The sequence below is a fragment of the Oncorhynchus kisutch genome, linkage group LG22, assembly GCF_002021735.2.
Source record: "Oncorhynchus kisutch isolate 150728-3 linkage group LG22, Okis_V2, whole genome shotgun sequence".
NCBI lineage: Eukaryota > Metazoa > Chordata > Actinopteri > Salmoniformes > Salmonidae > Oncorhynchus > Oncorhynchus kisutch.
In genome coordinates, this window is record NC_034195.2 from 15,209,950 (window position 1) to 15,236,027 (window position 26,078).

Consider the following 26,078-nt stretch of genomic DNA (forward strand, 5'->3'; position numbering starts at 1 on the left):
TTAACATGGTCCACACACACACCCACACGGTTGTGAAGAGGGCACGGCAGTGCCTCTTCCCCCTCAAGAGGTTGAAAAGAATTGGCATGGGCCCTCAGATCCTCAAAAAGTTATACAGTTGCACCATTGAGAGTATCTTGACTGGCAGCATCAGGGGGGCGGGGGCTTGGGCAAGTTGCTGCAGGGGGTGAAGAGCTGTTGGCCGGGGTAGGGGTAGCCAGGTGGAAAGCATGGCCAGACGTTGAAATGATAGATTATCGTAGGTTTACCGTTGTTGACAGTGTTTCCTAGCCTCAGTGCAACTGGTAGAAGGTTATCTTATTCTCCATGGCCTTTACAGTGTCCCAAAACTTTTTGGAATTAGTGCTACAGGATGCAAATTTCTGTTTGAAAAAGCTAGCCTTAGCTTTCCTAATGGACTGTGTGTTCCTGACTTCCCTGAAAAGTGTGACTGTTTGAGGTTGTAGACAGGTGTCTTTTATACTGATAACAAGTTCAAACAGGTGCCATTAATACAGGTAACGAGTGGAGGACAGAGGAGCCTCTTAAAGAAGAAGTTACAGGTCTGTGAGAGCCAGAAATCTTGCTTGTTTGTAGGTGACCAAATACTTATTTTCCACCATAATTTGCAAACCAAATCATATATGGTGTCCAGGGCACAGCATTGGGGTTGAGGGGATTCTATAAAAAGCAGCAACGGTGAGAGACTTGTTTCTGGAAAAGTGGAATTTTAAAAGTAGAAGCTCGAATTGTTTGGGCACAAACCTGGATAGTAAGCCTGCAGAGTTCTGTCAATCTCTGCAGTAGATTGCAACTTCGCCCCCTTTGGCAGTTCTATCTTGTCAGAAAATGTTGTAGTTGGGGATGAGATTTCAGGATTTTTGGTGGCCTTCCTAAGCCAGGATTCAGACACGGCTAGGACATCAGGGTAGGCGGAGTGTGCTAAAGCAGTGAATAAAACCAACTTAGGGAGGAGGCGTCTGATGTTAACCTTTCTCGCCCAGGGGTTCCGCTAGAAGAACACCCACAACATTCCGCTGAAAAGGCAGTGCGCGAAATTCAAAAATATTTTTTTATATATACATATATACATCATGTTATATATATATATATATATATATATATATATATATATATATATAGATATATAAAAATCTCAGTTTACATTGGCGCGTTACGTGCAGTAATGTTTTGATTCCAAAACATCCGGTGATTTTGAAGAAATAATCACAATAAACATTGATAAAAGATGCAAGTGTTATTCACAGAATTAAAGACAAACTTGTCCTCTATGCAACCTCTGTGTCAGATTTCAAAAAAACTTTACGGAAAAAGAATAATCTGAGAACGGCGCTCAGGACCCAAAATAGCCAAAGAAATAGCCGCCATTTTGGCGTCAACAGAAGCTACAAAAAACACTATAAATATTTACTTACCTTTGAGTTTCATTGTCTGAAGAAAAGCATTGGAACGAGAGCATACTCTCTCGTGACCGCGCGTAATGAGACCGAGGCTTTCTGCAGACCACTCAATAAAAGAGCTCCTATGAGCCCCTGCTTTATAGTAGAATCCTAAAACCAGAATCTAAAGACAGTGACATCTTGTGGAAGCTCTAGGAAGTGCATGCACATCCATAACTAACATGGATTTCAATTGGCACTGTTTTGAAAATCGATTTCTCACTTCCTGTTTGGATTTCTTCTCAGGTTTTTGTCAGCCATATGAGTTCTGTTATACTCACAGACATAATTCAAACAGTGTTTTCTATCCAATAGTAATAATAATATGCATATATTACCATCTGGGACAGAGTAGGAGGCAGTTCAGTTTGGGCACGCAATTCATCCAAAATGAAAATGCTGCCCCCTATCCCTAACAGGTTTTAACATGCATTAAACCAAGGCTTTCGTAACAGAGAGTAAAATGAGCAGATTTCTGGGCGTGGAAGAATAGATTCAAGGCATAATGTACAGACAAGGGTAAGATGTGAGTACAGTGGAGGTAAACCTAGGCATTGAGTGACAATGAGATAGGTTTGGTCTCTAAAGGCACCAGTAAGCCAGGTGAGGTCACTGCGTGTGTTGGGGGTGAGACTATCTAAGGCATATTGGGTAGTACTGGGGGCTCTACAGTGAAATAAGACAATAATAACTAACCAAAGCAGCAATAGAAATGCATATTGACATTAGAGAGAGGCATGTGTTGCAGAGTGATCATAGGGTCCAATGAGTAGCAATAGGGGAGTCAGGGAGCCGTTCAGTTGTCGCTACTACGCTAGGAGAGCTGGACACACGGCCATTCAGACAGCTAGCGGGCCGGGGCTAGCAGATGGGCCTTCGGCAACGGAGAGCCTGTTGAAACCACCTCGGATGATTACATCGGCAAACCAGTCGTGATAAATCTGCGGGGCTCCGTGTCGACAGTAAAGAGTCCAGGCCAATTGGCAAAAGAGGTATTGTAGCCCAAGAATTAGCTGGTGGACCTCTAGGGCTAGCAGGGAGATGGTCCTAGCTCGAGGCTAGCTCAAGGCTAACTGGTGCTTGCTTCAGGACAGAGACGTTAGCCAGGAGTAGCCACTCAGATTGCAGCTAGGTAGCTGCGATGACCCGGTGTAAAGGTTCAGAGCTTGAAGTAGGAATCCGGAGATGTGGTAGAGAAAAAGCAGTCCGATATGCTCTGGGTTGATATCGCGCTGTGCAGATTGGCAGTTATTGACCAAGCTGAGGCTGGCTGGTGTCCGAGTTAGCCACTGCTAGCGGCCTTCACCGTTAACTGACTAGTAGCTAGTTAGCTGGCTTGCTTCTGATGGGGGTTCCGGTTCTAAAGTATAAAAATAGCAGATCCTTACCACATTGGGTGAGGCAGGTTACAGGACAGTATATTCAGTCCGTAGATAGAAAGTGAGATTGAAATTTATACGAAATATATGCGAAAACAAAATGAGGAAAACGATATTTACAACGGACAGGAGAAGAGAAAACACACGTCTGACTGCTACGCCATCTTGGAACGCCACGGTCTATGGCAATGGCGGTCCATTTGTTTGCCGATGTAGTCTCGTCAGGTTGCTCCCAAGCCTCCGCTTCCGCTTTCGAGTCCAGGGGATTAGGGCCTGGTCCGGAGTAAACTGAACGTCCAGAGCTGCCTACTTGCTGAAGTAAAAATGTGTATCCAGACAGACAGACGTATATGAGACATTGAGTTGGGCCCATCATCCACACACCATCTCTGCTGCCCAGGTTGTCATGGAAATTGGAAACTCAACTGAACTGAGATGGAACTCTGAGATGGCTGGTGATGATGACATTCTGTGGTGGTTTCATTGTAATGTTTGGAGAGAAGCAACAGAGAGAGAGACAGCATGCGCATGTATGCCTGTGTCTGTGTACGTGTGTGCATGCATGCAAGCGTATACAGTATATGCATGTGCTCATGCATATGTGCGTGTATGTGAGTGCACAACTCCACTCGGACACACTGGCATTTGTACCGTCCTAACACACAGCTGGCCTTGCTTTATGTGGAGACAAAGAGCGGCTGAACAGACTTGTCTAAGAAAGGGAGAGAAGAGGAGGAGAAGGAGGTGAGAGGAGAGGGGATGGAAGGTAGAGGAAGGGAGAACATGGGGGAAGAGAGGAGGGAGAGAGGGGGTGAGGAGAAAAGAAGAGGAGAAAGAGAAAGTGAGAGGAGAGGAACATTTGAACTTTCAACTTTATTTGAAAAGATGGATAGAGGGAGGGAGACAGCGAGTAAAGGAGAAATCAATGGATCTATGGTTGTCTTTTCTTTCCACTTCATGGTATTTCTGAGTAAGACTATATAAGCTTTATATCATCATCATCAGTGTCATAAAGACGGCAGCCATTATTTTGAAGAACCTGATTATATCTATAGTAGCAAGGTCATATGGGCACCCGTCTCCATTCTCCTCTGAAATGTGTCCTAAATGGCACCCAATACCCTATATTTAATGTACTACTTTTAACCAAGGACAAAAGTAGTGCACTACATAGGAACTAGGATGGAGGGTGCAATTTGGGACGAAACCTGAGACTGCACAGAGAATAGGAAACCAACCCCAGAGGCTGTAAAAGTCAGTTTGAACTGCATAGAAAAGACACGCTGCAAATCATGTGTGTGTGTGTGTGTGTGTGTATATATATATATTGCTGTTTGTGTATATATATTGCTGTGTGTGTATATATAGCTGTGTGTGTGTGTGTGCGTGTGTGTGTGAGAGAGAGCTATCTTACTGGTTACACTGGCTTAGCAAGGCCCCTGTGCTGGATTTAATAGCGGAATTAATTTCACACTTTGACAGAAACAGCAGATTTACCGTGACTAGGCCGCCGCAGCCGCATTAGCCAAAGGGCGCAATAAATTGCAGTGGCCAAGACACTGATTTATAAAGGAAAAGATAGAGACGGATTCACACTCGTCTTTATACTGAAATGCCCACGATACCATGGCTAAAGGTATGATGTCCCTCTGGGGAGCTGTAGATCAGCTGAGATGTTTTGTTAGCATTAGTTTCAGCAGTGAGAAGCTATGCGCAACTTTTGCCCATGTGGGTACCCTTGAGGGGGCCCCCTAAATGGACAGAAATATTGTGCAGAAATTACCTTATTGGATAGAAATGTACAGTCCTCCCCACCCTCATGAGAAAAAGTATAGTACAGTACAGTACAGTGGTGGTCAGTGCCATTTAAGATGAGGGAGAATTAGTTTTTTTCATAAGCATGGCCTTATTTCTATTACAGCATATTGGATGACAATTGGTTCATTCATCCCCCCCCTCCTCTCCCCTGTAACTATTCCCCAGGTTTTAATCAGTTATTTGGTGACGTGATTATATTTAGTATAGTTTAACTTTTTAAATATTTTACAAATTACATTTTTATAAAATTCACTGAGGAGGAGCCTCCACTGGTATAAACCCATCCCATACTACTAGTAATACAAACTGATTGTCATAGCTAGCCACCATGCATTAAATGCTGTAGTAACATGGTTAATGTTAGCTAGCTTATTCAAATAAAATAAAATAAAATGTTATTTGTCACATACACATGGTTAGCAGATGTTAATGCGAGTGTAGCGAAATGCTTGTGCTTCTAGTTCCGACAATGCAGTAATAACGAACAAGTAATCTAACTAACAATTCCAAAAAACTACTGTCTTATACACAGTGTAAGGGGATAAAGAATATGTACATAAGGATATATGAATGAGTGATGGTACAGAGCAGCATAGGCAAGATACAGTAGATGATATCGAGTACAGTATAACATATGAGATGAGTATGTAAACAAAGTGGCATAGTTAAAGTGGCTAGTGATACATGTATTACATAAGGATGCAGTCGATGATATAGAGTAGAGTATATACGTATGCATATGAGATGAATAATGTAGGGTAAGTAACATTATATAAGGTAGCATTGTTTAAAGTGGCTAGTGATATATTTACATCATTTCCCATTAATTCCCATTATTAAAGTGGCTGGAGTTGAGTCAGTGTCATTGACAGTGTGTTGGCAGCAGTCACTCAATGTTAGTGGTGGCTGTTTAACAGTCTGATGGCCTTGAGATAGAAGCTGTTTTTCAGTCTCTCGGTCCCAGCTTTGATGCACCTGTACTGAGCTCGCCTTCTGGATGACAGCGGGGTGAACAGGCAGTGGCTCGGGTGGTTGATGTCCTTGATGATCTTTATGGCCTTCCTGTAGCATCGGGTGGTGTAGGTGTCCTGGAGGGCAGGTAGTTTGCCCCCGGTTATGCGTTGTGCAGACCTCACTACCCTCTGGAGAGCCTTACGGTTGAGGGCGGTGCAGTTGCCATACCAGGCGGTGATACAGCCCACCAGGATGCTCTCGATTGTGCATCTGTAGAAGTTTGTGAGTGCTTTTGGTGACAAGCCGAATTTCTTCAGCCTCCTGAGGTTGAAGAGGCGCTGCTGCGCCTTCTTCACGATGCTGTCTGTGTGAGTGGACCAATTCAGTTTGTCTGTGATGTGTATGCCGAGGAACTTAAAACTTGCTACCCTCTCCACTACTGTTCCATCGATGTGGATAGGGGGGTGTTCCCTCTGCTGTTTCCTGAAGTCCACAATCATCTCCTTAGTTTTGTTGACGTTGAGTGTGAGGTTATTTTCCTGACACCACACTCCGAGGGCCCTCACCTCCTCCCTGTAGGCCGTCTCGTCGTTGTTGGTAATCAAGCCTACCACTGTTGTGTCGTCCGCAAACTTGATGATTGAGTTGGAGGCGTGCGTGGCCACGCAGTCGTGGGTGAACAGGGAGTACAGGAGAGGGCTCAGAACGCACCCTTGTGGGGCCCCAGTGTTGAGGATCAGCGGGGAGGAGATGTTGTTGCCTACCCTCACCACCTGGGGGCGGCCCGTCAGGAAGTCCAGTACCCAGTTGCACAGGGCGGGGTCGAGACCCAGGGTCTCGAGCTTGATGACGAGCTTGGAGGGTACTATGGTGTTGAATGCCGAGCTGTAGTCGATGAACAGCATTCTCACATAGGTATTCCTCTTGTCCAGATGGGTTTGGGCAGTGTGCAGGGTGGTTGAGATTGCATCGTCTGTGGACCTATTTGGGCGGTAAGCAAATTGGAGTGGGTCTAGGGTGTCAGGTAGGGTGGAGGTGATATGGTCCTTGACTAGTCTCTCAAAGCACTTCATGATGACGGATGTGAGTGCTACGGGGCGGTAGTCGTTTAGCTCAGTTACCTTAGCTTTCTTGGGAACAGGAACAATGGTGGCCCTCTTGAAGCATGTGGGAACAGCAGACTGGTATAGGGATTGATTGAATATGTCCGTAAACACACCGGCCAGCTGGTCTGCGCATGCTCTGAGGGCGCGGCTGGGGATGCCGTCTGGGCCTGCAGCCTTGCGAGGGTTAACACGTTTAAATGTCTTACTCACCTCGGCTGCAGTGAAGGAGAGACCGCATGTTTTCGTTGCAGGCCGTGTCAGTGGCACTGTATTGTCCTCAAAGCGGGCAAAAAAGTTATTTAGTCTGCCTGGGAGCAAGACATCCTGGTCCGTGACTGGGCTGGATTTCTTCCTGTAGTCCGTGATTGACTGTAGACCCTGCCACATGCCTCTTGTGTCTGAGCCGTTGAATTGAGATTCTACTTTGTCTCTGTACTGGCGCTTAGCTTGTTTGATAGCCTTGCGGAGGGAATAGCTGCACTGTTTGTATTCGGTCATGTTACCAGACACCTTGCCCTGATTAAAAGCAGTGGTTCGCGCTTTCAGTTTCACACGAATGCTGCCATCAATCCACGGTTTCTGGTTAGGGAATGTTTTAATCGTTGCTATGGGAACGACATCGTCAACGCACGTTCTAATGAACTCGCACACCGAATCAGCGTATTCGTCAATGTTGTTATCTGACGCAATACGAAACATCTCCCAGTCCACGTGATGGAAGCAGTCTTGGAGTGTGGAGTCAGCTTGGTCGGACCAGCGTTGGACAGACCTCAGCGTGGGAGCCTCTTGTTTTAGTTTCTGTCTGTAGGCAGGGATCAACAAAATGGAGTCGTGGTCAGCATTTCCGAAAGGGGGGCGGGGCAGGGCCTTATATGCGTCGTGGAAGTTAGAGTAACAATGATCCAAGGTCTTTCCACCCCTGGTTGCGCAATCGATATGCTGATCAAATTTAGGGAGTCTTGTTTTCAGATTAGCCTTGTTAAAATCCCCAGCTACAATGAATGCAGCCTCCGGATAAATCGTTTCCAGTTTGCAGAGATTTAAATAAAGTTCGTTCAGAGCCATCGATGTGTCTGCTTGGGGGGGGGGGATATATACGGCTGTGATTATAATCGAAGAGAATTCTCTTGGTAGATAATGCGGTCTACATTTGATTGTGAGGAATTCTAAATCAGGTGAACAGAAGGATTTGAGTTCCTGTATGTTTCTTTCATCACACCATGTCACGTTGGCCATAAGGCCTTCTTCTTACCAGAAAGATGTTTGTTTCTGTCCGCGCGATGCGTGGAGAAACCCGTTGGCTGCACCGCTTCGGATAGCGTCTCTCCGTTGAGCCATGTTTCCGTGAAGCAGAGAACGTTACAGTCTCTGATGTCCCTCTGGAATGCTACCCTTGCTCGGATTTCATCAACCTTGTTGTCAAGAGACTGGACATTGGCAAGAAGAATGCTAGGGAGTGGTGCACGGTGTGCCCATCTCCGGAGTCTGACCAGAAGACCGCCTCGTTTCCCTCTCTTTCGGAGATGTTTTTTTGGGTCGCTGCATGGAATCCACTCCGTTGTCCAGTTTGTAAGGCAGAACACAGGATCCGCGTCGCGAAAAACATATTCTTGGTCGTACTGATGGTGAGTTGACGCTGATCTTATATTCAGTAGTTCTTCTCGACTGTCAGCATCAGTGTGTCCCCTGTGGGACATCAGTGTGTCCCCTGTGGGACGGTTGAGCTAACGTAGGCTAATGCGATTTGCATGAGATTGTAAGTAACAAGAACATTTCCCAGGACATAGACATATCTGATATTGGCAGAAAGCTTAAATTCGTCTTAATCTAACTGCACTGTCCAATTTACATGAGCTATTACATTGAAATAATACCATGCTATTGTTTGAGGAGAATGCACAGTTTTGAACATAAAGTTTTGAATAAACAAATTAGGCACATTTGGGCAGTCTTGATACAACATTTTGAACAGAAATGCAATGGTTCATTGGCCACTAGATGGAGCAGTGTATGTGCAATGTTTTAATTGATCCAATTAAAACATTGCACATACACTGCTCCATCTAGTGGCCAACATCTAAATTGCACCTGGGCTGGAATAATACAATATGGCCTTGCTCTTGCATTTCAAAGATGTACAAACAATACAATTTTTTTGTTTGTTTTTTGTTTGTATTATCTTATACCAGATCGAATGTGTTATAATGCTACATTCCTAATGCTACATTCCTTTCAAATTTCCACAAACTTCTAAGTGTTTCCTTTTAAATGGTACCAATAAAATGCATATCCTTGCTTCAGGGCAGTTAGATTATGGTATGTCATTTTAGGCGAAAATGTTAAAAAAGGGGCTGATCCTTAAGAGGCTAGCTAACATTAGGCTATAACTAGCAATGCAATGTCGCTAGTTACAGCTTGTTTGGCCCATTGTTATGTCAAGTTACTCTGGTTCACACTGATTGTGTGCAGAATGTAGTCCATCACAACTTTTGCCCACTGATCATTGTCAGTAGCGCCTGCTATATTCTGGGCAGCAATGTTGTTGCGAGCAGTAGCTATGGCTAAAGTTATATATTTTTAAAAAGCTGCGGGAGCAAGGGTTATCTGTACATACTGAGCAGCTCATGTTAAAGACAGAAACGTGCTACATGGGATACCAATCCGAACTCATCTCTCAGCATGTCTGGCCCATCCAATAATTCAAGCAATCATAGGTAGCGGGAAGGTTATTTTTCCGTGGTTAAACCAAATAGGCCTATAATTTAACAATTTTACTTGTATTTACAGATGGCATACAAGTTTGTTATTAAGGCACATGAAAGTTCATGTGTTCCAGAAGGCATTTCTGCCCAAAAGCACATTTTGCAACAAAAAAATCTAATCAAATGCCTCTCCTGTGAAGTAGTGATGTGCAACATATGCCTAGCTTCTTGAGACAGGTCATATATTAATGTAGTCGTAACGATACAGTAGGTTATGTAATTGTGTGCTGTTAGCCACCTCCATCGAATTAGCTTTAACTTAGCCCAATTCTGTTTGCCCTAATTCAGTGCCTGGTGCCAGAGTAGGCACTTGATTGCCACAAACAGGCAGAACTTAGCGTGCTCAGGTTACCGCTGATGTTCTTAAAACGCTACTAATGGGATGCACCTGCGGGCTAAACTAAGCTTGATTTCAACGAAAAAACCCACAAGGATAAACCAGCAGATCAGTTTATTTAATGTTATTACCGTGTCAAGTGATTATGATACCAGGAAGTGGTCTAGATTCTCTACTGCCTCCCCAAATGAAATATTCACTTATCAGGAGCATTGGTAACTATAAGGCTGGTGAATGCAAAAATACTTATTTGAGTATAAGAATATAGAAGTGTCGTGTCTTTGGCTATGACGGATTAAGTGAAATGACATGCTATTCTATAAAATCCCTTCTCCGTAATTAATATTACCTGATTGAGCGAATCATGTAAATGTAATTAACTAGAGAGTCGGGGCACCACAAAATAATATTTATAGAGCTTTGATCTTCCGAATAAACTCTTAAAGACCTAGTAATATTTTACATCAATAGCAGTCAATATTAATCGTCACCTTAATTCAGTCTCATCTGAAAGTCTTCACGAACCCTGGCTAACAACTTGAATCAGCAAAACGAAATTGGGTTTAATTATTTATTTAATAAATACCTAACTAATCACACAGAATTACATATACACAGAATTATACCTTGATTACAAATTACGTCAAAAAGGAAAACGTCCCTAGCGGGCAGAACAGATAACAGTTACACAAAAGAAAAGGGTCTGGGTTTGAGTGAAAGAGCGGGAAGACTGAGGGACAAAAGGGAGAAGCTGTGCTATCGTAAATACAGTATCTTATGCATTCTAAATTACCGCCCATTTGGAAAAGGAAAATGCAAAAAAATATTTACTCTGAGCTGCGCTTTGGTAGGTTGGTGATAGATGGAAGGCCGTGTTGCCAAACCGAGTCCTTTGTAGAATGTCTCTGGTGGTCAATTGAATACGTTGTAGTAACGTCGTTGTGTGGTAGACGGGATACTCTGTCTGTTCTTTCCTAGCCGCGTTTGCAGCTGCTGTTGCTAACTCAACGGCTAGGAAGTATCACTTCTGTAGTGAATAACAGTTTAAAGTTCATACCATTCTCAACCAAAGCTCACGCTAAGGTTGGCTTAGTTCTGTAGTTGACATGTTAGTCCTTTTAACGCAGAGGCTGCAGACCTCACATACTTGGAACAGGAGGTTACATTTTCTTCAAGGCTTTATATAGTGGAGCGAGAAGGGTGTGTTTGAAAAGTTTTATAACCCATGTCTCTTCACAGGGGCGGGCCACTGATTGAGCAGAGCCCTAACCTTATGAAAACCCAAATCTCTCATTTGGAAGCTAAAATTACATTTAATCTCTTCACCAATAATTTAATATTCAAATATTTAAATTGAACAACAATTCCATGTGAATCCGATAACTACAGTGTGCAGACTTTCCACTGTAGAGTTTATGTCATCCTATCATTGATGAGAATGTCTCAGATGACACCCGAACTGACATCATATTCTTTAAGTACCATCGCATATGTTCAATTGGTTGGATTACAAGAATATAGTTCATTTCCCCCACCTTCTGATGTTCCCAGAATCACTATGTTAAAACCTGTTGAGGATCTTGGTTCCCAACTGGGAACCAGCCCTCCCACCGTCAGCTGGAATGTGGCGCATGGAACCCAAAAAATATTCTTACAAATATTTTACCTCCACACATTAACAAGTCCAATAGCTCAAATGAAAGATAAACAACTTGTTTATCTAGCCAGCAAGTCAGATTTCTAAAATGTTTTACGGCAAAAACATAGCACATATTTATGTCAAACCACCACCGAAGACACACCGAAGACACAGCTAATTTCCATAGCCAAATTGAACAAAATATGCAATCACCAAATGCAGGATTAAAAGAAAAATAATTTCACTAACCTTTTGAAATCTTCATCAGATGACAGTAATATAACCTGTTACACAGTACATTTATGTTTTTTTTCAATAATATGCTATATATATCCATAAATCTCTGTTTACAATGACGCATTGTTCAAAAAATGCTACTCAAATGTCCGGAGAAATGACGATAGCTCCGGCAGATGCCGTCAGCTAACATGGAATACACAACATAAACTTAGACTAAATATGCATGTTCTACATATATATAGAAAGATACACTTCTTCTAAATGCAATCGCTGTGTTACATTTATTTTTAACGTTACAGATTTCGTTCACTAGGCTATAATATGAGTCGGCGCTCAGGAATTAGCATTTTGGCTCCTCTATCTTGGAGTCCACAGAAACCCAAATTTAACACATAAATATTCCCTTACCTTTGCTGTTCTTCCATCAGAAGACCTGGAAGGGTTTATACTTACCAAAAACAGCTTTAGTTTTGAAGTCTGTGTCTTTCGGTTATCAAACACGACATATTTCGGTTGAAATGCAGCCAAAAAGTCAAGTGGGTGCGCACCAAAACGTTGAAATTACATATTATATGTCGACTAAACTTGTCAAACTATGTTCAGAACACAGCGTTAGCATGTTATATAGCTTCACAGCAATTCTGAGGACGAACAGAAACACACGCATCGTTTAATCAATCTTGGAAGAAAGACATCACCGGAGCAGAGCGCGCATGAGAGTAACCTGTTTTTTCGCGTGACCGAAAGGTTTCGGCCCGCCAAAACTCTCGTGAGCGGGCGATTCTCACAATGAGAAGCCCCATTGAAAGCAGACATCGCGCTGAAGACATAGAAACTGTTCCCAGGACTGTAGGTGCTTGGGAAGGGTGGGGGCGATGACGTCAAAGTTGGGCCAACTTTTATGATGACAAGAGAGAGTTTGGGAGAATTAGTGCCCTGAGAGTTCTGCTTTACATACAGACATAATTTAAACGGTTTTAGAAGCTTTAGAGTGTTTTCTATTCAATAATAATTTTTATATGCATATATTAGCAATTGTTGACAGATTTTTTTTCTGTTTACTATGGCACGCAATCCCCCCAAAGGGGGCAGCAATTAGCCCTATCTTTAACAGGTTTTAATTTAACCAAGGGGTTTTCAAATGTCACATCAGTAGGGTAGAGAGAGTAAACAGGGGGGAAGAGGTATTTATGACTGTCATAAACCTTACCCCCCAGGCCAACGTCATGACAGAAGTATAGGCCTATATTTCATTCAAACGTTTCAAAATGGCAAAATAATATAATATATTCAAAATAACTTTATAGACTACATATAGACGACATACAGTTGAAGTCGGAGGTTTACATACACTTAGGTTGGAGTCATTAAAACTTGTTTTTCAACCACTCCACAAATTTCTTGTTAACAAAATATAGTTTTGGCAAGTCGGTTAGGACATCAACTTTGTGAATTTTTCCAGCAATTGTTTACAGACAGATTATTTCATTTATAATTCACTGTATCACAATTCCAGTGGGTCAGAAGTTTACATGCACTAAGTTGACTGTGCCTTTAAAAGGCTTGAAAAATTCCAGAAAATAATGTCATGGCTTTAGAAGCTTCTGATAGGCTAATTGACATAATTGGAGTCAATTGGAGGTGTACCTGTGGATTTATTTCAAAGCCTACCTTCAAACTCAGTGCCTCTTTGCTTGACATCATGGGAAAATCAAAGGAAGTCATCCAATAACTCCTCCACAAGTCTGATTCATCCTAGGGAGCAATTTACAAATGCCTGAAGGTACCATGTTCATCTGTACAAACAATACTACGCAGGTATTAACACCAGGGGACCACTCAGCCATCATACCACTCAGGAAGGAGATACGTTCTGTCTCCTAGAGATGAACTTACTTTGGTGCGAAAAGTGCAAATCAATCCGAGAACAACAGCATAGGACCTTGTGAAGATGCTGGAGGAAACAGGTACAAAAGTATCTATATCCACAGTAAAATGAGCCATAAATCGACATAAACTAAAAGGCCGCTCAGCAAGGAAGAAGCCACTGCTCCAAAACCGCCATAAAAAAGCCAGACTACGGTTTGCAACTGCACATGGGGACAAAGAATGTAACTTTTGGAGAAATGTCCTCTGGTCTGATGAAACAAAAATAGAACTGTTTGGCCATAATGACCATCATTATGTTTGGAGGAAAAAGGGGGATGCTTGCAAGCCGAAGAACACCATCCCAACTGTAAAGCACGGGGGTGGCAGCATCATGTTGTGGGAGTGCTTTGCTGCAGGAGGGACTGGTGCACTTCACAAAATAGATGGCATCATGAGGTAGGAATTATGTGGATATATTGAAGCAACATCTCAAGGCATCAGTCAGGAAGTTGAAGCTTGGTCGCAAATGGGTCTTCCAAATGGACAATGACCCCAAGCATTCTTCCAAAGTTGTGGCAAAATGGCTTAAGGACAACAAAGTCAAGGTATTGGAGTGGCCATCACAAAGCCCTGACCTCAAACCTATAGAACATTTGTGGGCAGAACTGAGAAAGCATGTGCGAGCAAGCAGGCCTATAAACCTGAGGTCTGTCAGGAGGAATGGGCCAAAATTCACCCAACTTATTGTGGAAAGCTTGTGGAAGGCTACCCAAGTTAAACAATTTAAAGGCAATGCTACAAAATACTAATTGAGTGTATGTTAACTTCTGACCCACTAGAAATGTGATGAAAGAAATAAAAGCTGAAATAAATCATTCTCTCTACTATTATTCTGACATGTCACATTCTTAAAATAAAGTGGTGATCCTAACTGACCTAAAACAGGGAATGTTTGCGATTAAAATCAGGAATTGTGAAAAACTTATGACTATAGATCATATAACTCAATCACAATTTGCTTGATTTAGTTACACATTTCAAATATGGCTGGTCCAGAGATATATTACCTCTGATCCTGATAAGAAATTACCATATCAGATAATTTTATTTTAAAGACAGTTGTATTTAATGGATTACATAAATTGGAAACAGATAAAAATATACGAGTAGGATAGACCATCAACATTGCCACGGAATGATTGTCAACCACATAAATCGCCCTTAGTCTGCTCCGTGTCAGAAAAGTCACAAATCCGGCCAGATAAAGGACCACAAAAGAGCTCTAGAACATTCTGTGATGTTCTAGAGCGGCAGGGTAGCCTAGTGGTTAGAGCGTTGGACTAGTAACCGGAAGTAACCGGAAGGTTGCAAGTTTAAACTCCCAAGCTGACAAGGTACAAATCTGTCATTCTGCCCATGAACAGGCAGTTAACCCACTGTTCCTAGGCCATCATTGAAAATAAGAATTTGTTCTTAACTGACTTGCCTAGTTAAATAAAGGTAAAAAATAATATATATTTTTAAAAAATTAACAACAGCGGCAACTTACTGTTTACGCGTCTCATGCACATGTGGGAAAACACAGTTCAGGCCCGGGTAATACATATACGTTTGAGAGAGCATGCAACAAACCAGATGAGCCAGTGCTGGGCTAGCTAGGAACATCTGACCAATCACAGGATGCAAGATCAGTACATGGGCAGAGTGTGGGGTGCATGGGGACAGTCTGATTGGCTGAAGGCACGAGCTGGAGGTGATCAATATCTTTCACGTGAGGGGGGAGTTATTCTACACAGCGCTTGCCGGACATAAACAACACACATGCTGAAAATTTGTGTAACATTCTGTAACAGTAGAACTAATATACCAACTAGAGGGCGAAATTGTCTTGAAAATGTTGGCTGCAATCAAGACTAAAAGATAACCTCGACATCCACGTTAGCTAACAGTACACTTAAAATGAAAATAATTTGTCAAAATTAGAAACATGTAATATCTGAAAATGTAGCTAGCTAGACTATCTTGAAATGGGTACTTGCATAGTGGAATCTATTGTTAAGATATGTAGCTAGCTAGCTAAACAATTAACCATAATTTTGGAACATTCGTTCTTCACAACGGGTAAATGAAGGTTTGGTTTTGATTTGGCAATGTACGTTTGCCCACTAACATGACCTGCCCAGCAGCCCGACTTTGTTTGCAAAAGAAATCACATCGCACATTTTTTTACTTGAGAAATACTGCACCAAACACCTTAGTTAGATGTAAAATTGCGCAACTAAAACATCCTCTGCAAATATGTCAATGTGAGTGAGTTATCTTCTTCTTTAATTTTTTGGGGTGGATCGCAACCAACTGACAGGTGCATACACGGTCACCTACTGTACTGGAGTGTGAGGCCAGTCACAACCTACTACATTGAACAAAACTCAACATTTAATGTTCTGGTTCTATGCTTCATGAGCTGAAATAAAACATCCACAAAAATCTTATTTCTCTCAAATGTTGTGCACAAATTTGTTTACATCCCTATTAGTGAGCATTTTATCACTTGCCAAGATAATCCATCCACCTGACAGCTGTGACATATCAAGGAGCTGATAAAACAGCATGATCATTACATAGTGCACCTTGTGCTGGTGACAATAAAAAACCACTCTAAAATTTTGTCACACAATGCCACAGATGTCTCAAATGTTTTGAGGGAGCGTGCAATTTACATGCTAACAGCAGGAATGTCACAAAAAAGTCACAAAAAGCATAAATAGAGATAAAATGTATCACTAACCTTTGATGATCTTCATCAGATGACACTCATAGGACTTCATGTTACACAATGTTTTGTTTGATAAAGTTCATATTTATATTAAAAAATCTGAGTTTGCATTGACGCGTTACGTTCACTAGTTCCAAAAACATCCAGTGATTTTGCATAGCCACATCGATTCAACAGAAATACTCATCATAAATGTAGATGATAATACAAGCTATACACATGGAATTATAGATATACCTCTCCTTAATGCAACCGCTGTGTCAGATTTCAAAAAAACTTTACGGAAACATTATACAATTAGCCACCATGTTGTAGTCAAGATAAACCAGAAATCACATTATAAATATTCACTTACCTTTGATGATCTTCATCAGAATGCACTCCCAGGATTGGCAGTTCCACAATAAATGCTTGATTTGTTCGATAATGTCCCTTATTTATGTCCAAGTAGCTACTTTAGTTAGCACGTTATGTACACTTATCCAAACGCTCGTGCATTAATTCGGACAAAAACTTCTAAAAGTTATATTACAGGTCGAAGAAACATTTTAAACTAAGTATAGAATAAATCATTAGGATGTTTTTATCATAAATCTTCAATAAAGTTCCAACCGGAGAAATCCTTTGTGTCTAGAGGAGCAATGGAACGCAGGGCGATATCATGTGGAATGCGAGTGACCAGGAAATGGCTCTCTGTCAGTAACCTGACTCATTCAGCTCTCATTCAGTCCCACAAAACAGTAGAAGCCTCATTCAAGTTTATAAAGACGGTTGACATCTAGTCGAAGCCCTAGGAAGTGCAACTTCATTCATATCCCACTGTCAATTCAATAGGGCCTGAAAATCGACCAACCTCAGATTTCTCACTTCCTGTTTGGATTTCTTCTCAGGTTTTTGCCTGCCATATGAGTTCTATCATACTCACAGACATCATTCAAACACCAGAGTGTTTTCTATCCAATACTAATAATACTATGCATATATTAGCAACTGAGACTGAGGAGCAGGCCGTTTACTCTGGGTACCTCTGGGCACCTTTCATCCAAGCTACTCAATGCTGCCCCTGCAGCCATAAGAAGTTAAATAGTGTCTTGTAGTCTTCCATTGTTCCCCCATAGTAGTTGTAACATCTGTCTTGTGTTGCTGTCCACTCTGCCAGAGGGCTCTCACTATTTACAGCTTTGCCAATTACAGATTTCAGTCAGGTGTGTGTGTGTGTGTGTGTGTGTGTGTGTGCCTGTGTGTTTTGTGTGTGTGTGTGTGTGTGCCTGTGTGTTTTGTGTGTGTGTGCGTGTGTGTGTGTGTGTGTGTGTGCGTGTGTGTGTGCGTGTGTGTGTGTGTGTGTGTGTGTGTGTGTGTGTGTGTGTGTGTGTGTGTGTGTGTGTGTGTGTGTGTGTGTGTGTGTGTGTGTGTGTGTGTGGAGTAAGTACAGTAAATCTCTCCACTCTGACCTCACTGAGTAAACTGTCTGCCTGGTATTTTCCACTGGACTGTCCTTTTCCATTCAAAGGCCTTCTCTTTCCTCCCATGTCCTGGTGAAAGAACTAGAAACGTTTCTGCCATTTTTTGTTGTTGTTTTTACTCTGACCTTTTCTGATCAGGAGAGTAGGAGAGAAGGAGTAGAGCTTTTTCAGAAGTAGTTATAAAGGAGAGGAGATGAGGAGAATAGGGAGAGAGTGTAGGCAGAGAAGAATGGGTAGGGATTTGAGATCGTGAAGAAGAGGACGGTAAGGTTAGGGGTGAAAGCAGACCTGGGTTCAAGTACTATTTAGGGTATTTCAATGACCTTTATAGACATTTGGAAGTAAGTATTTAGATTTTTAAAAGACAAGTAGTTTAAAAAAACAATATTATATCCCTATATTTTCACAGGGCGTATTGGGGCTGAAAGACTGAGACTGTTGGCCGCCTGCTCCATTTTGATGTCCGATTCGTCCTTTTTATTATTTCCCCCAACTATATTGATTTCCTTTCCTTTCTGTTGATCTTGCAGTGCCAGTTAGCAGTACTCAGGTTCTCCCGTTAAGCTGTGTCAGAGCACACACAGACAAACACATGCAGACGTACACATGCACACGCATCGACGCTTGTGTATGCACGCACATGCAGACACACACACACACTTTCTCCTGAATCCTCATATTTAGATTGTCCCCACCATAACTCTTCAACATCTACATGTATTATCAAGGAGAATCTTCTAGATGTTAGAATGCCATTACTTTTTTGCTGTCATTGCTATTTAATTGAACCCTAGTCCTTTTTCAAATCTAAATGTTTACGCCTTTTCAGCAAGACACAATGAAAAGTATGTAGCACATTTCACGTGCTTGCTCGGTGCGGTGGTGTGTGTCTGTCTCCTGGGCTGTTCTGACAGTGTTGGGGTGCCAGTTTCCATTGATCCCTGAGAGGACAGGCAGAGTCGACCTTGAGAAGAGACAATGGCAGCATGCTAAAACCTCATACATGCCCTGCTGTGCTGTCTTTCTGCAGTGTGTGTGTGCGTGTGCATGTGTTCGAGTGTGAGTAAGAGAGAGAGTGTGATTTGTGTGTGTGTGTGTGTGTGTGTGTTTGGTGCATCACAAAGAGTAGATGAAAAGATACACCAAAGGGTAGTAGGCACTTGAACAGTGCTTAGTTGTACACACTTTAGCAGAGGTTCTATGCATCATGTACGGGTGTGTTGTTTGTAAGCGGGAGTATGCACTAACACGTATTGCCCGAAAGTCTATTGCAGTATGATGGTGTTACTGGATCTATGTTCCAAAACATAGAGATGTCGAGCAGTGTCAGAGTGGCATAGACTAAGATACAGTAGAATAGAATACAGTATATACATATGAGATGAGTAATGTAAAATATTTCAACATTATTAAAGTGACTAGTGTGAGGACAGACAACTAGTGTTCCATTATTAAAGTGGCCAGTGATTTAAAGTCTATGTATACAGGGCAGCAGCCTCTAATGTGCTAGATGGCTATTTAAAAGTCTGACGGGCTTGAGATATAAGCTGTTTTTGAGTCTCTTGGTCCCAGGTTTGATGCACCTGTACTGACCTCACCTTCTGGATGGTAGTGGGGTGAACAGGCAGTGGCTCGGGTGGTTGTTGTCATTAATGATTTTTTTGGCCTTGCTGTGACATTGGGTACTGTAGGTGTCCTGGAGGGCGGGTAGTTTGCCCCCGGTGATGGGGAGGTTGAGTCCTGAGGTTGCGGGCGGTGCAGTTGTCGTACCAGGCGGTGATAAAGCCCGACAGGATGCTCTCAATTGTGCATCTGTTTTTGAGTTTGAGTTTTTCGGCGCCAAGACAAATTCCTTCAGCCTCCTGAGCCTCGCTGTCTGTAGGGGTGGAGCATTTTAGTTTGCCAGTAATGTGTACGTCGAGGAACTTGAAGCTTTCCACCTTCTCCACTATGGTCCCGTCGATGTGGATAGGGGGGTGTTCCATCTGCTATTTCCTGAAGTCCACGATCAGCTCCTTTGTTTTGTTGACGTTGTGTGATTTTCCTGGCACCACACTCCCAGGGCCCTCACCTCCTCCCTGTAGGCTTTCTCGTCATTGTTGGTAATAAGGCCTACTACTGTTGTGTCATCTGCAAACTTGATGATTGAGTTGGAGGTGTGCATGGCCACGCAGCCATGGGTGAACAGGGAGAACAGGAGGGGGATGAGCAGGCATCCTTTGTGGGGCCCCAGTTTAAAAATATATATATATTTCACCTTTATTTAACCAGGTAAGCTGGTTGAGAACAAGTTCTCATTTACAACTGCGTCCTGCCCAAGATAAAGCAAAGCAGTGTGACACAAACAAGTTACATGTGGGATGAACAAAAGTACAGTCAATAACACAGTAGAAAAATCTATATAAAGTGTGTGCAAATGGAGTAAGATAGCTGAGCAGATAGCTGAGCAGATAGCTGAGCAGATATGCTCTAGACAGCTAGCAGATGGGCCTTCAGGGGACGTTGTGACGGAGGAGCCTGTTGAAACCCCCTCGGGTGGATTACGTCGGTAGACCAGTCGTGATGGATCGGCGGGGCGCCGTGTCGGCAGTAAAAGGAGTCCAGGCCAATTCTCAAAATAGGTATTATAGCCCAAAGAGTGGCTGATGGACCTCTTCAGCCAGCTGGGAGATGGGCCTAGCACTAGGATAGTTCCAGGCTAACTGGTGCTTGCTTATTTTGTTGAAGGCTGATCTATAGTCAATGAACAGCATTCTTACATAAGTATTCCTCTTGTCCAGATGGGAAAGGGCAGTGTGCAGTGCGATGGCGATTGCATCGTCTGTGGATCTATTAGGGCGGTAAGCAAATTGAAGTGGGTTTAGGGTGTCAAGTAAGGTAGAGGTGATATGATCCTTGACTAGTCTCTCAAAGCACTTCATGATGACAGAAGTGAGTGCTATGTGGCGATAGTCATTTAGTTCAGGTACCTTAGCTTTCTTGGGTACAGGCACAATGGTGGCCATCTTGAAGCATGTGGGGACAGAAGACTGGGATAGGCAGAGACTGAATATGTCCGTAAACACTCCAGCCAGCTGGTCTGCACATGCGCAAGGGTTAACACACTTAAATGACTTACTCACGTTGGCTACGGAGAAGGAGAGCCCACAGTCCTTGGTACCGGGCCACGTCGGTGGCACTGTGTTATCCTCAAGGTGGGCATAGAAATTGTTTGGCTTGTCCGGAAGTAAGACGTCGGTGTCCGCGACGTGACTGGTTTTCCCTTTGTAGTCCGTGATTGTCTGTAGACACATACCTATTGTGTCTGAGCCATTGAATTGCGACTCCACTTTGTCTCTATACTGACATTTTGATGGTTTGATTGCCTTACAGAGGGAATAACTACACTTTTTGTATTCGGCCATATTCCCAGTCACCTTACAACGGTTAAATGCGGTGGTTCGCGCTTTCAGTTTTGAGCGAAAGCTGCCATCTATCCACGGTTTCTTGTTAGGGTAGGTTTTAATAGTTACATCTCCTATACACTTCCTGATAAACTCAGTCACCATATCAGTGTATTCATCGATGTTATTCTCGGAGGCTACCCAGAACTTATCCCAGTCTGCGGAATCGAAACAATATTGAAGCGTGGATTCCAAATGGTGTGACCAGCGTTGAATAGTCCTTAGCACGGGTACTTCCTGTTTGAGTTTCTGTCTGTTGGAAGGGGGGAGCAACATTGAGTTGTGATCAAATTTGCCTAAGGAAGGGCGGGGAATGGCCTTTTACGCATCCCGGAAGTTGGAGTACCAGTGGTTGGAGTACCACATTGACTGTGGTACCAGCCCGAGTACTACAGTCAATGTGTTGATAGAACTTTGGTAGCGTTTTCCTCAAATTTGCTTTGTTAAAATCCCCTGCTAGAATAAATGCGGCCTCAGGATATGTGGTTTCCAGTTTACATAAAGTCCAGTGAAGTTCTTTGAGGGCCGTCGTGGTATCAGCTTGAGGTGGAATATACACGGCTGTGACTATAGCCAAAGAGAATTGTCTTGGGCGGTAATACGGTCGGCATTTGATTGTGAGGTATTCTAGGTCGGGTGAACAAAAGGACTTGAGTTTCTGTATGTTATCACAATCACACCATGAGTAGTTAATCATAAAACATACACCCCCGCCCTTCTTCTTCCCGGAAGGGTTATTTATTCCTATTTATTCCTTTCTGCGGAGAACCCGACTGGCTGTACGACTCAGACAGTATATCCCGAGAGAGCCATGTTTCTGTGAAACAGAGTATGTTACAATCTCTGTTGTCTCTCTGGAAGGAAATCCTCTCCCTGAGCGAGTCAACTTTATTATCCAGAGACTGAACATTAGCGAGTAATATACTCGGAAGTGGTGGGTGGTGTGTGCGCCTCCCGGATCGGACTAGAAGTCCACTCCAAATACCTCTTCTCCGCCTGCAGTGTTTTGGATCAGCTGTTGGAATCAGTTCAATTGCCCTGAGGGGCACGAACAAAGGATCCGATTTGGGAAAGTCGTATTCCTGGTCGTAATGCTGGTAATTTTGGTGAGTTTCCGTCTCTCTGATATCCAAAAGTTCTTCCCGGCTGTATGTAATAACACAAAATAAATTCTGGGCTCATAATGTAAGAAATAACACTGAAAAAAGCTAAATACTGCAAAGTTGTCTAGGGGCTAGAAGCACGGCTGCCCTATCTATCGGCGCCATTTTTCATCTGTATGCAGATGTTACGGTTATACAGTATATGCTGTTGACCAAGCTATGTTAGAGCTGCAATCTGACTTTGCAGAAATCCCTTGTTGATTTAAAACTCTTTAAATGGGCTACACATATACTGATTGGATGGTTCTCTCATCCAGCAGATCCCCGCCTATAAATATCTGGGCATTTGGATGGATAAAGTAAAAATATATATATTTAAAGAAGCCTTTAAAAAACTTACTAACATTGAAATAGATCTTGCCTCTTTCTAAAAAGCAGGAAGCAGATTGTACAATCAACTTCTCCTGCCAGTTTTGGACTATGGTGAAACCATTTGGGGTGGCAGAGTAGTCTAGTGGTGGACTAGTAACCGAAAGGTTGCAAGTTCAAATCCCTGAGCTGACAAGGTACAAATCTGTCGTTCTACCCCTGAACAGGCAGTTAACCCACTGTTCCTAGGCCGTCATTGAAAATAAGAATTTGTTCTTAACTGACTTGCCTGGTTAAATAAAGGTTCAACAATAGTAAAAACAGTAAAAACAGCAACTCTCATTATACCCATCTTATACTACAGTCTTAAACTGCTCTGGCGGCACCAGGGAATCAAGATGCAAGGAGTTTTGCAGACGATTCCAAGAAAACTGAAAGCAGATCTACCTAGATTGGTAGGGACGAGTAAAACCTTGAGAGTTAACCATCCCTGTGAATGTTTTTGGTGTCTCATATTTTACATTGTAACAGTGGGTTGGAAGATTTTTCCTACAGAGCTCTGTAAACAAAAAGGGAGTAATGAAGTGATCAACAAGACGTTAGTGAGGACCAGCCGACCTTCTGATACAGGGATGAGTGTTACCTTATTTATTTATTTTACCTTTATTTAACTAGGCAAGTCAGTTAAGAACAAATTCTTATTCACAATGTCGGCCTACACCGGCCAAACCCGAATGACGCTGGGCCGATTGTGCTCCGCCCTATGGGACTCCCAATCACTGCCAGTTGTGATACAGCCTAGATTCGAACCACGGTGTCTGTAGTGATGCCTCAAGCACTGAGATGTAGTGCCTTGCATGCTGACCACACCGCTCTTGTTGCTTATATAAATGTAAACATACATGTTGTTCTATTCTTGCACCAACACTGCTGGCGCGCCCCAATGAGCGTCTGCGTTGCCAAGCGCAAAAAATAAGTCTGTTCTATTCGTGATGCTGAACTCGGTGCAAGTCCTGCCTCTCCCATCTCCTCATTGGTTTATAGAAGCAGATACCCACGTGACATCTTCTCGTTCGTTATACCAACCTGGGTGATTAAAAGATGAACTGAGTTCGGTCGGTCGGTCATTGTGGTAAATGAAAGTTAGATGCCAATCCCTGAAGAAAAAGGCCTGGAAGGAGGAGAGATGACTAGAAATTATTCTGTTGACCGTTTTATGTGTGGATTAATTGTCGGAGTACATGACCTTGTGCATTTCAGGTAAAATAACAATTTAACGTTTAGATCCCAGGACAAATTAGCTGGCAACAGCAAGCTAGCTAAATAGGACAAGTTAGCTAGCAACTGCAAGCTAGCTAGCTAAATTGCCATAAATGTTAAATGCTTTTTGACCTGTCCCCAAATTAATATAATTGGTTCAGAGTTTGTTTTGTTATTTTAGCCTGCGTGTCGTGATTTGCGCTCAATGGCGCATGATGCCGTACGCGCACGGCCTGTTTGGGTACGGTGTTAGACCGCTGCGCCACTCGGGAGCCCAAAACCCCAACCCTCTTTACAATGATTGTAGCCTGTCTCTCTCTCTGTTTGTGTCCCAAATGACTCCTTATTCCCTATATAATGCATTACCTTTTACCAAATAGAAATATATAGGGAATAGGGTACCATTTGGGACACAGTCTCTGTTTGTGCTGCTGCAAGCACTCTGCGTATTACCCAAGCACAGGATTCACAGACCAGCCAAGCACTCTCCTTGCTTGCTCTACTTTGTCTCCTCATTTTGGTCTGTCTGCCTCTTTCTCCCACTGCTGTACTTATTCTCTCTTTTGTTGCTCCCGCATTCTTAAGCCCTCTTTATCTTTCTGTGTCTATCGATACTTCTGTCTGGTGTTCTATCCTTTCTGTTTCTCTGCGACTCCTCTGCGTCCATCTCTGTCTCTCCTCTGCATCTCTCTGTCTTTCTGGTAATGGTAGACCTCTGGGCATAGTGGCGCTTGAAGTTTGAGGGTAATTTTATGTTTGTTTTTTATTTTTTATTGTCACATATGCCGGGTAGGTGTTGTTTTTACAGTGCCAGCCATAGTGGTACGGCACCCCTTGAGCAAATTAGGGTTAAGTGCCTTGAACAGATTTTCACATAGTCGGCTCGGGTATTTGAACCAGCAACATTTCGCCCCTGTTCTGAGATAAGACAGAGGTTCAGACTTTCCTCCCCTTCTCTCCTCTCCTCTCCTCTCATCCCCTCTTCTCCTTTTTCTGTTCTCCTCCCCTCCCCTGAATCCTTCTTTACATAAGTACTACTGAGTGTGAAAATGAACAAATCTTGTACTATGTCTGCATCCCAAATTGCACCCATTTCCTATATAAGTGCACTACTTTTGACCAGGCACCTTTGCAATGCCATTTTGGACGCAGCCTATGACACATGAAGTTAAATTGTACGTTCGAGCAGTCTGTCTCACCTGCTCTTTCTCTCTCCTCTCTTTCAGTGGCGTCCATTCCTGCCAGGTCTGAAGTATGAGGTCATCGATTCTGCCTACATTTCTCTCTACACAGGTAAGCCGGGTTTGTTGTTTTTTGGTTGGCTCTGGCCGTAATGCTCTGGCTAGAAGCTCCCCTTAGGCACATATCTACCCAATGGCGAAAGAACGAGTCTTGCTGCTTTCATTGTAGTTTTGGTATACACACACACACACACCCCCACACTGTTCCCTGGGGTTGATTAGGGTGATAGAGGTAGATTGGAGCACAGATGCTATTCCAGGCTGCACTGCCCTGTTGTTCCACAGCAGACAGGAAGGCAGACCTAAGGAACAAAGTGCAGTCTTTTCGCTCTGGACCAATGGACTAGAAATACTACATCAGGAAGTATTGTGTTTCATGGTTGTGTCCATAATTTTGTAACAACCATAACCCAACCTTGCAAGAGGATTGGAGCTCTGGCATAATGGCTCAGGTGATGGAATGACAGTCAGTCAGTCTGTCGCAGTCTGGGCTACCGCCATATTGTTGTCATTCACCCTGCCTTTCATAAACATATGAGGGTCAAGTAAATCAAAAATGTAAGAACACATTTTGGACACAGGGAAACACAACACTGACCCCTTTCTTACCATAGAGACCAGGGTGACCACCATAGACATAAACACAGGAGAATTGCTTGACAACATTAAGTATAATCTCTATGGTGATGTGATGGAGGGACAGAGAGATGGCAAGAATCTAAGCCATGATCTATTCAATGAGTTCACTCTCAATTTCCATTTCTTTATCTTTCTTTTCTTTCCACCATCCTTTCATTTCTACACTGCTGTAATTTTGGGACATACTGGAGGAATGGACTTAAATCTCTCGTAAACATTC

The 26,078-nt window shown here is 42.9% G+C and overlaps 1 protein-coding gene across 1 annotated transcript in view; it reads left to right on the forward strand.

Annotated features, from left to right (window-relative positions):
- Positions 1–26,078, forward strand: part of b4galnt4a (beta-1,4-N-acetyl-galactosaminyl transferase 4a) — a 437,447-nt gene that overhangs the window by 366,382 nt on the left and 44,987 nt on the right. The window contains exon 9 of the mRNA XM_031801738.1: positions 25,205–25,271. Within this exon, the coding sequence (XP_031657598.1) occupies positions 25,205–25,271 (67 nt within the window). The remainder of the gene's footprint in view (positions 1–25,204; positions 25,272–26,078) is intronic.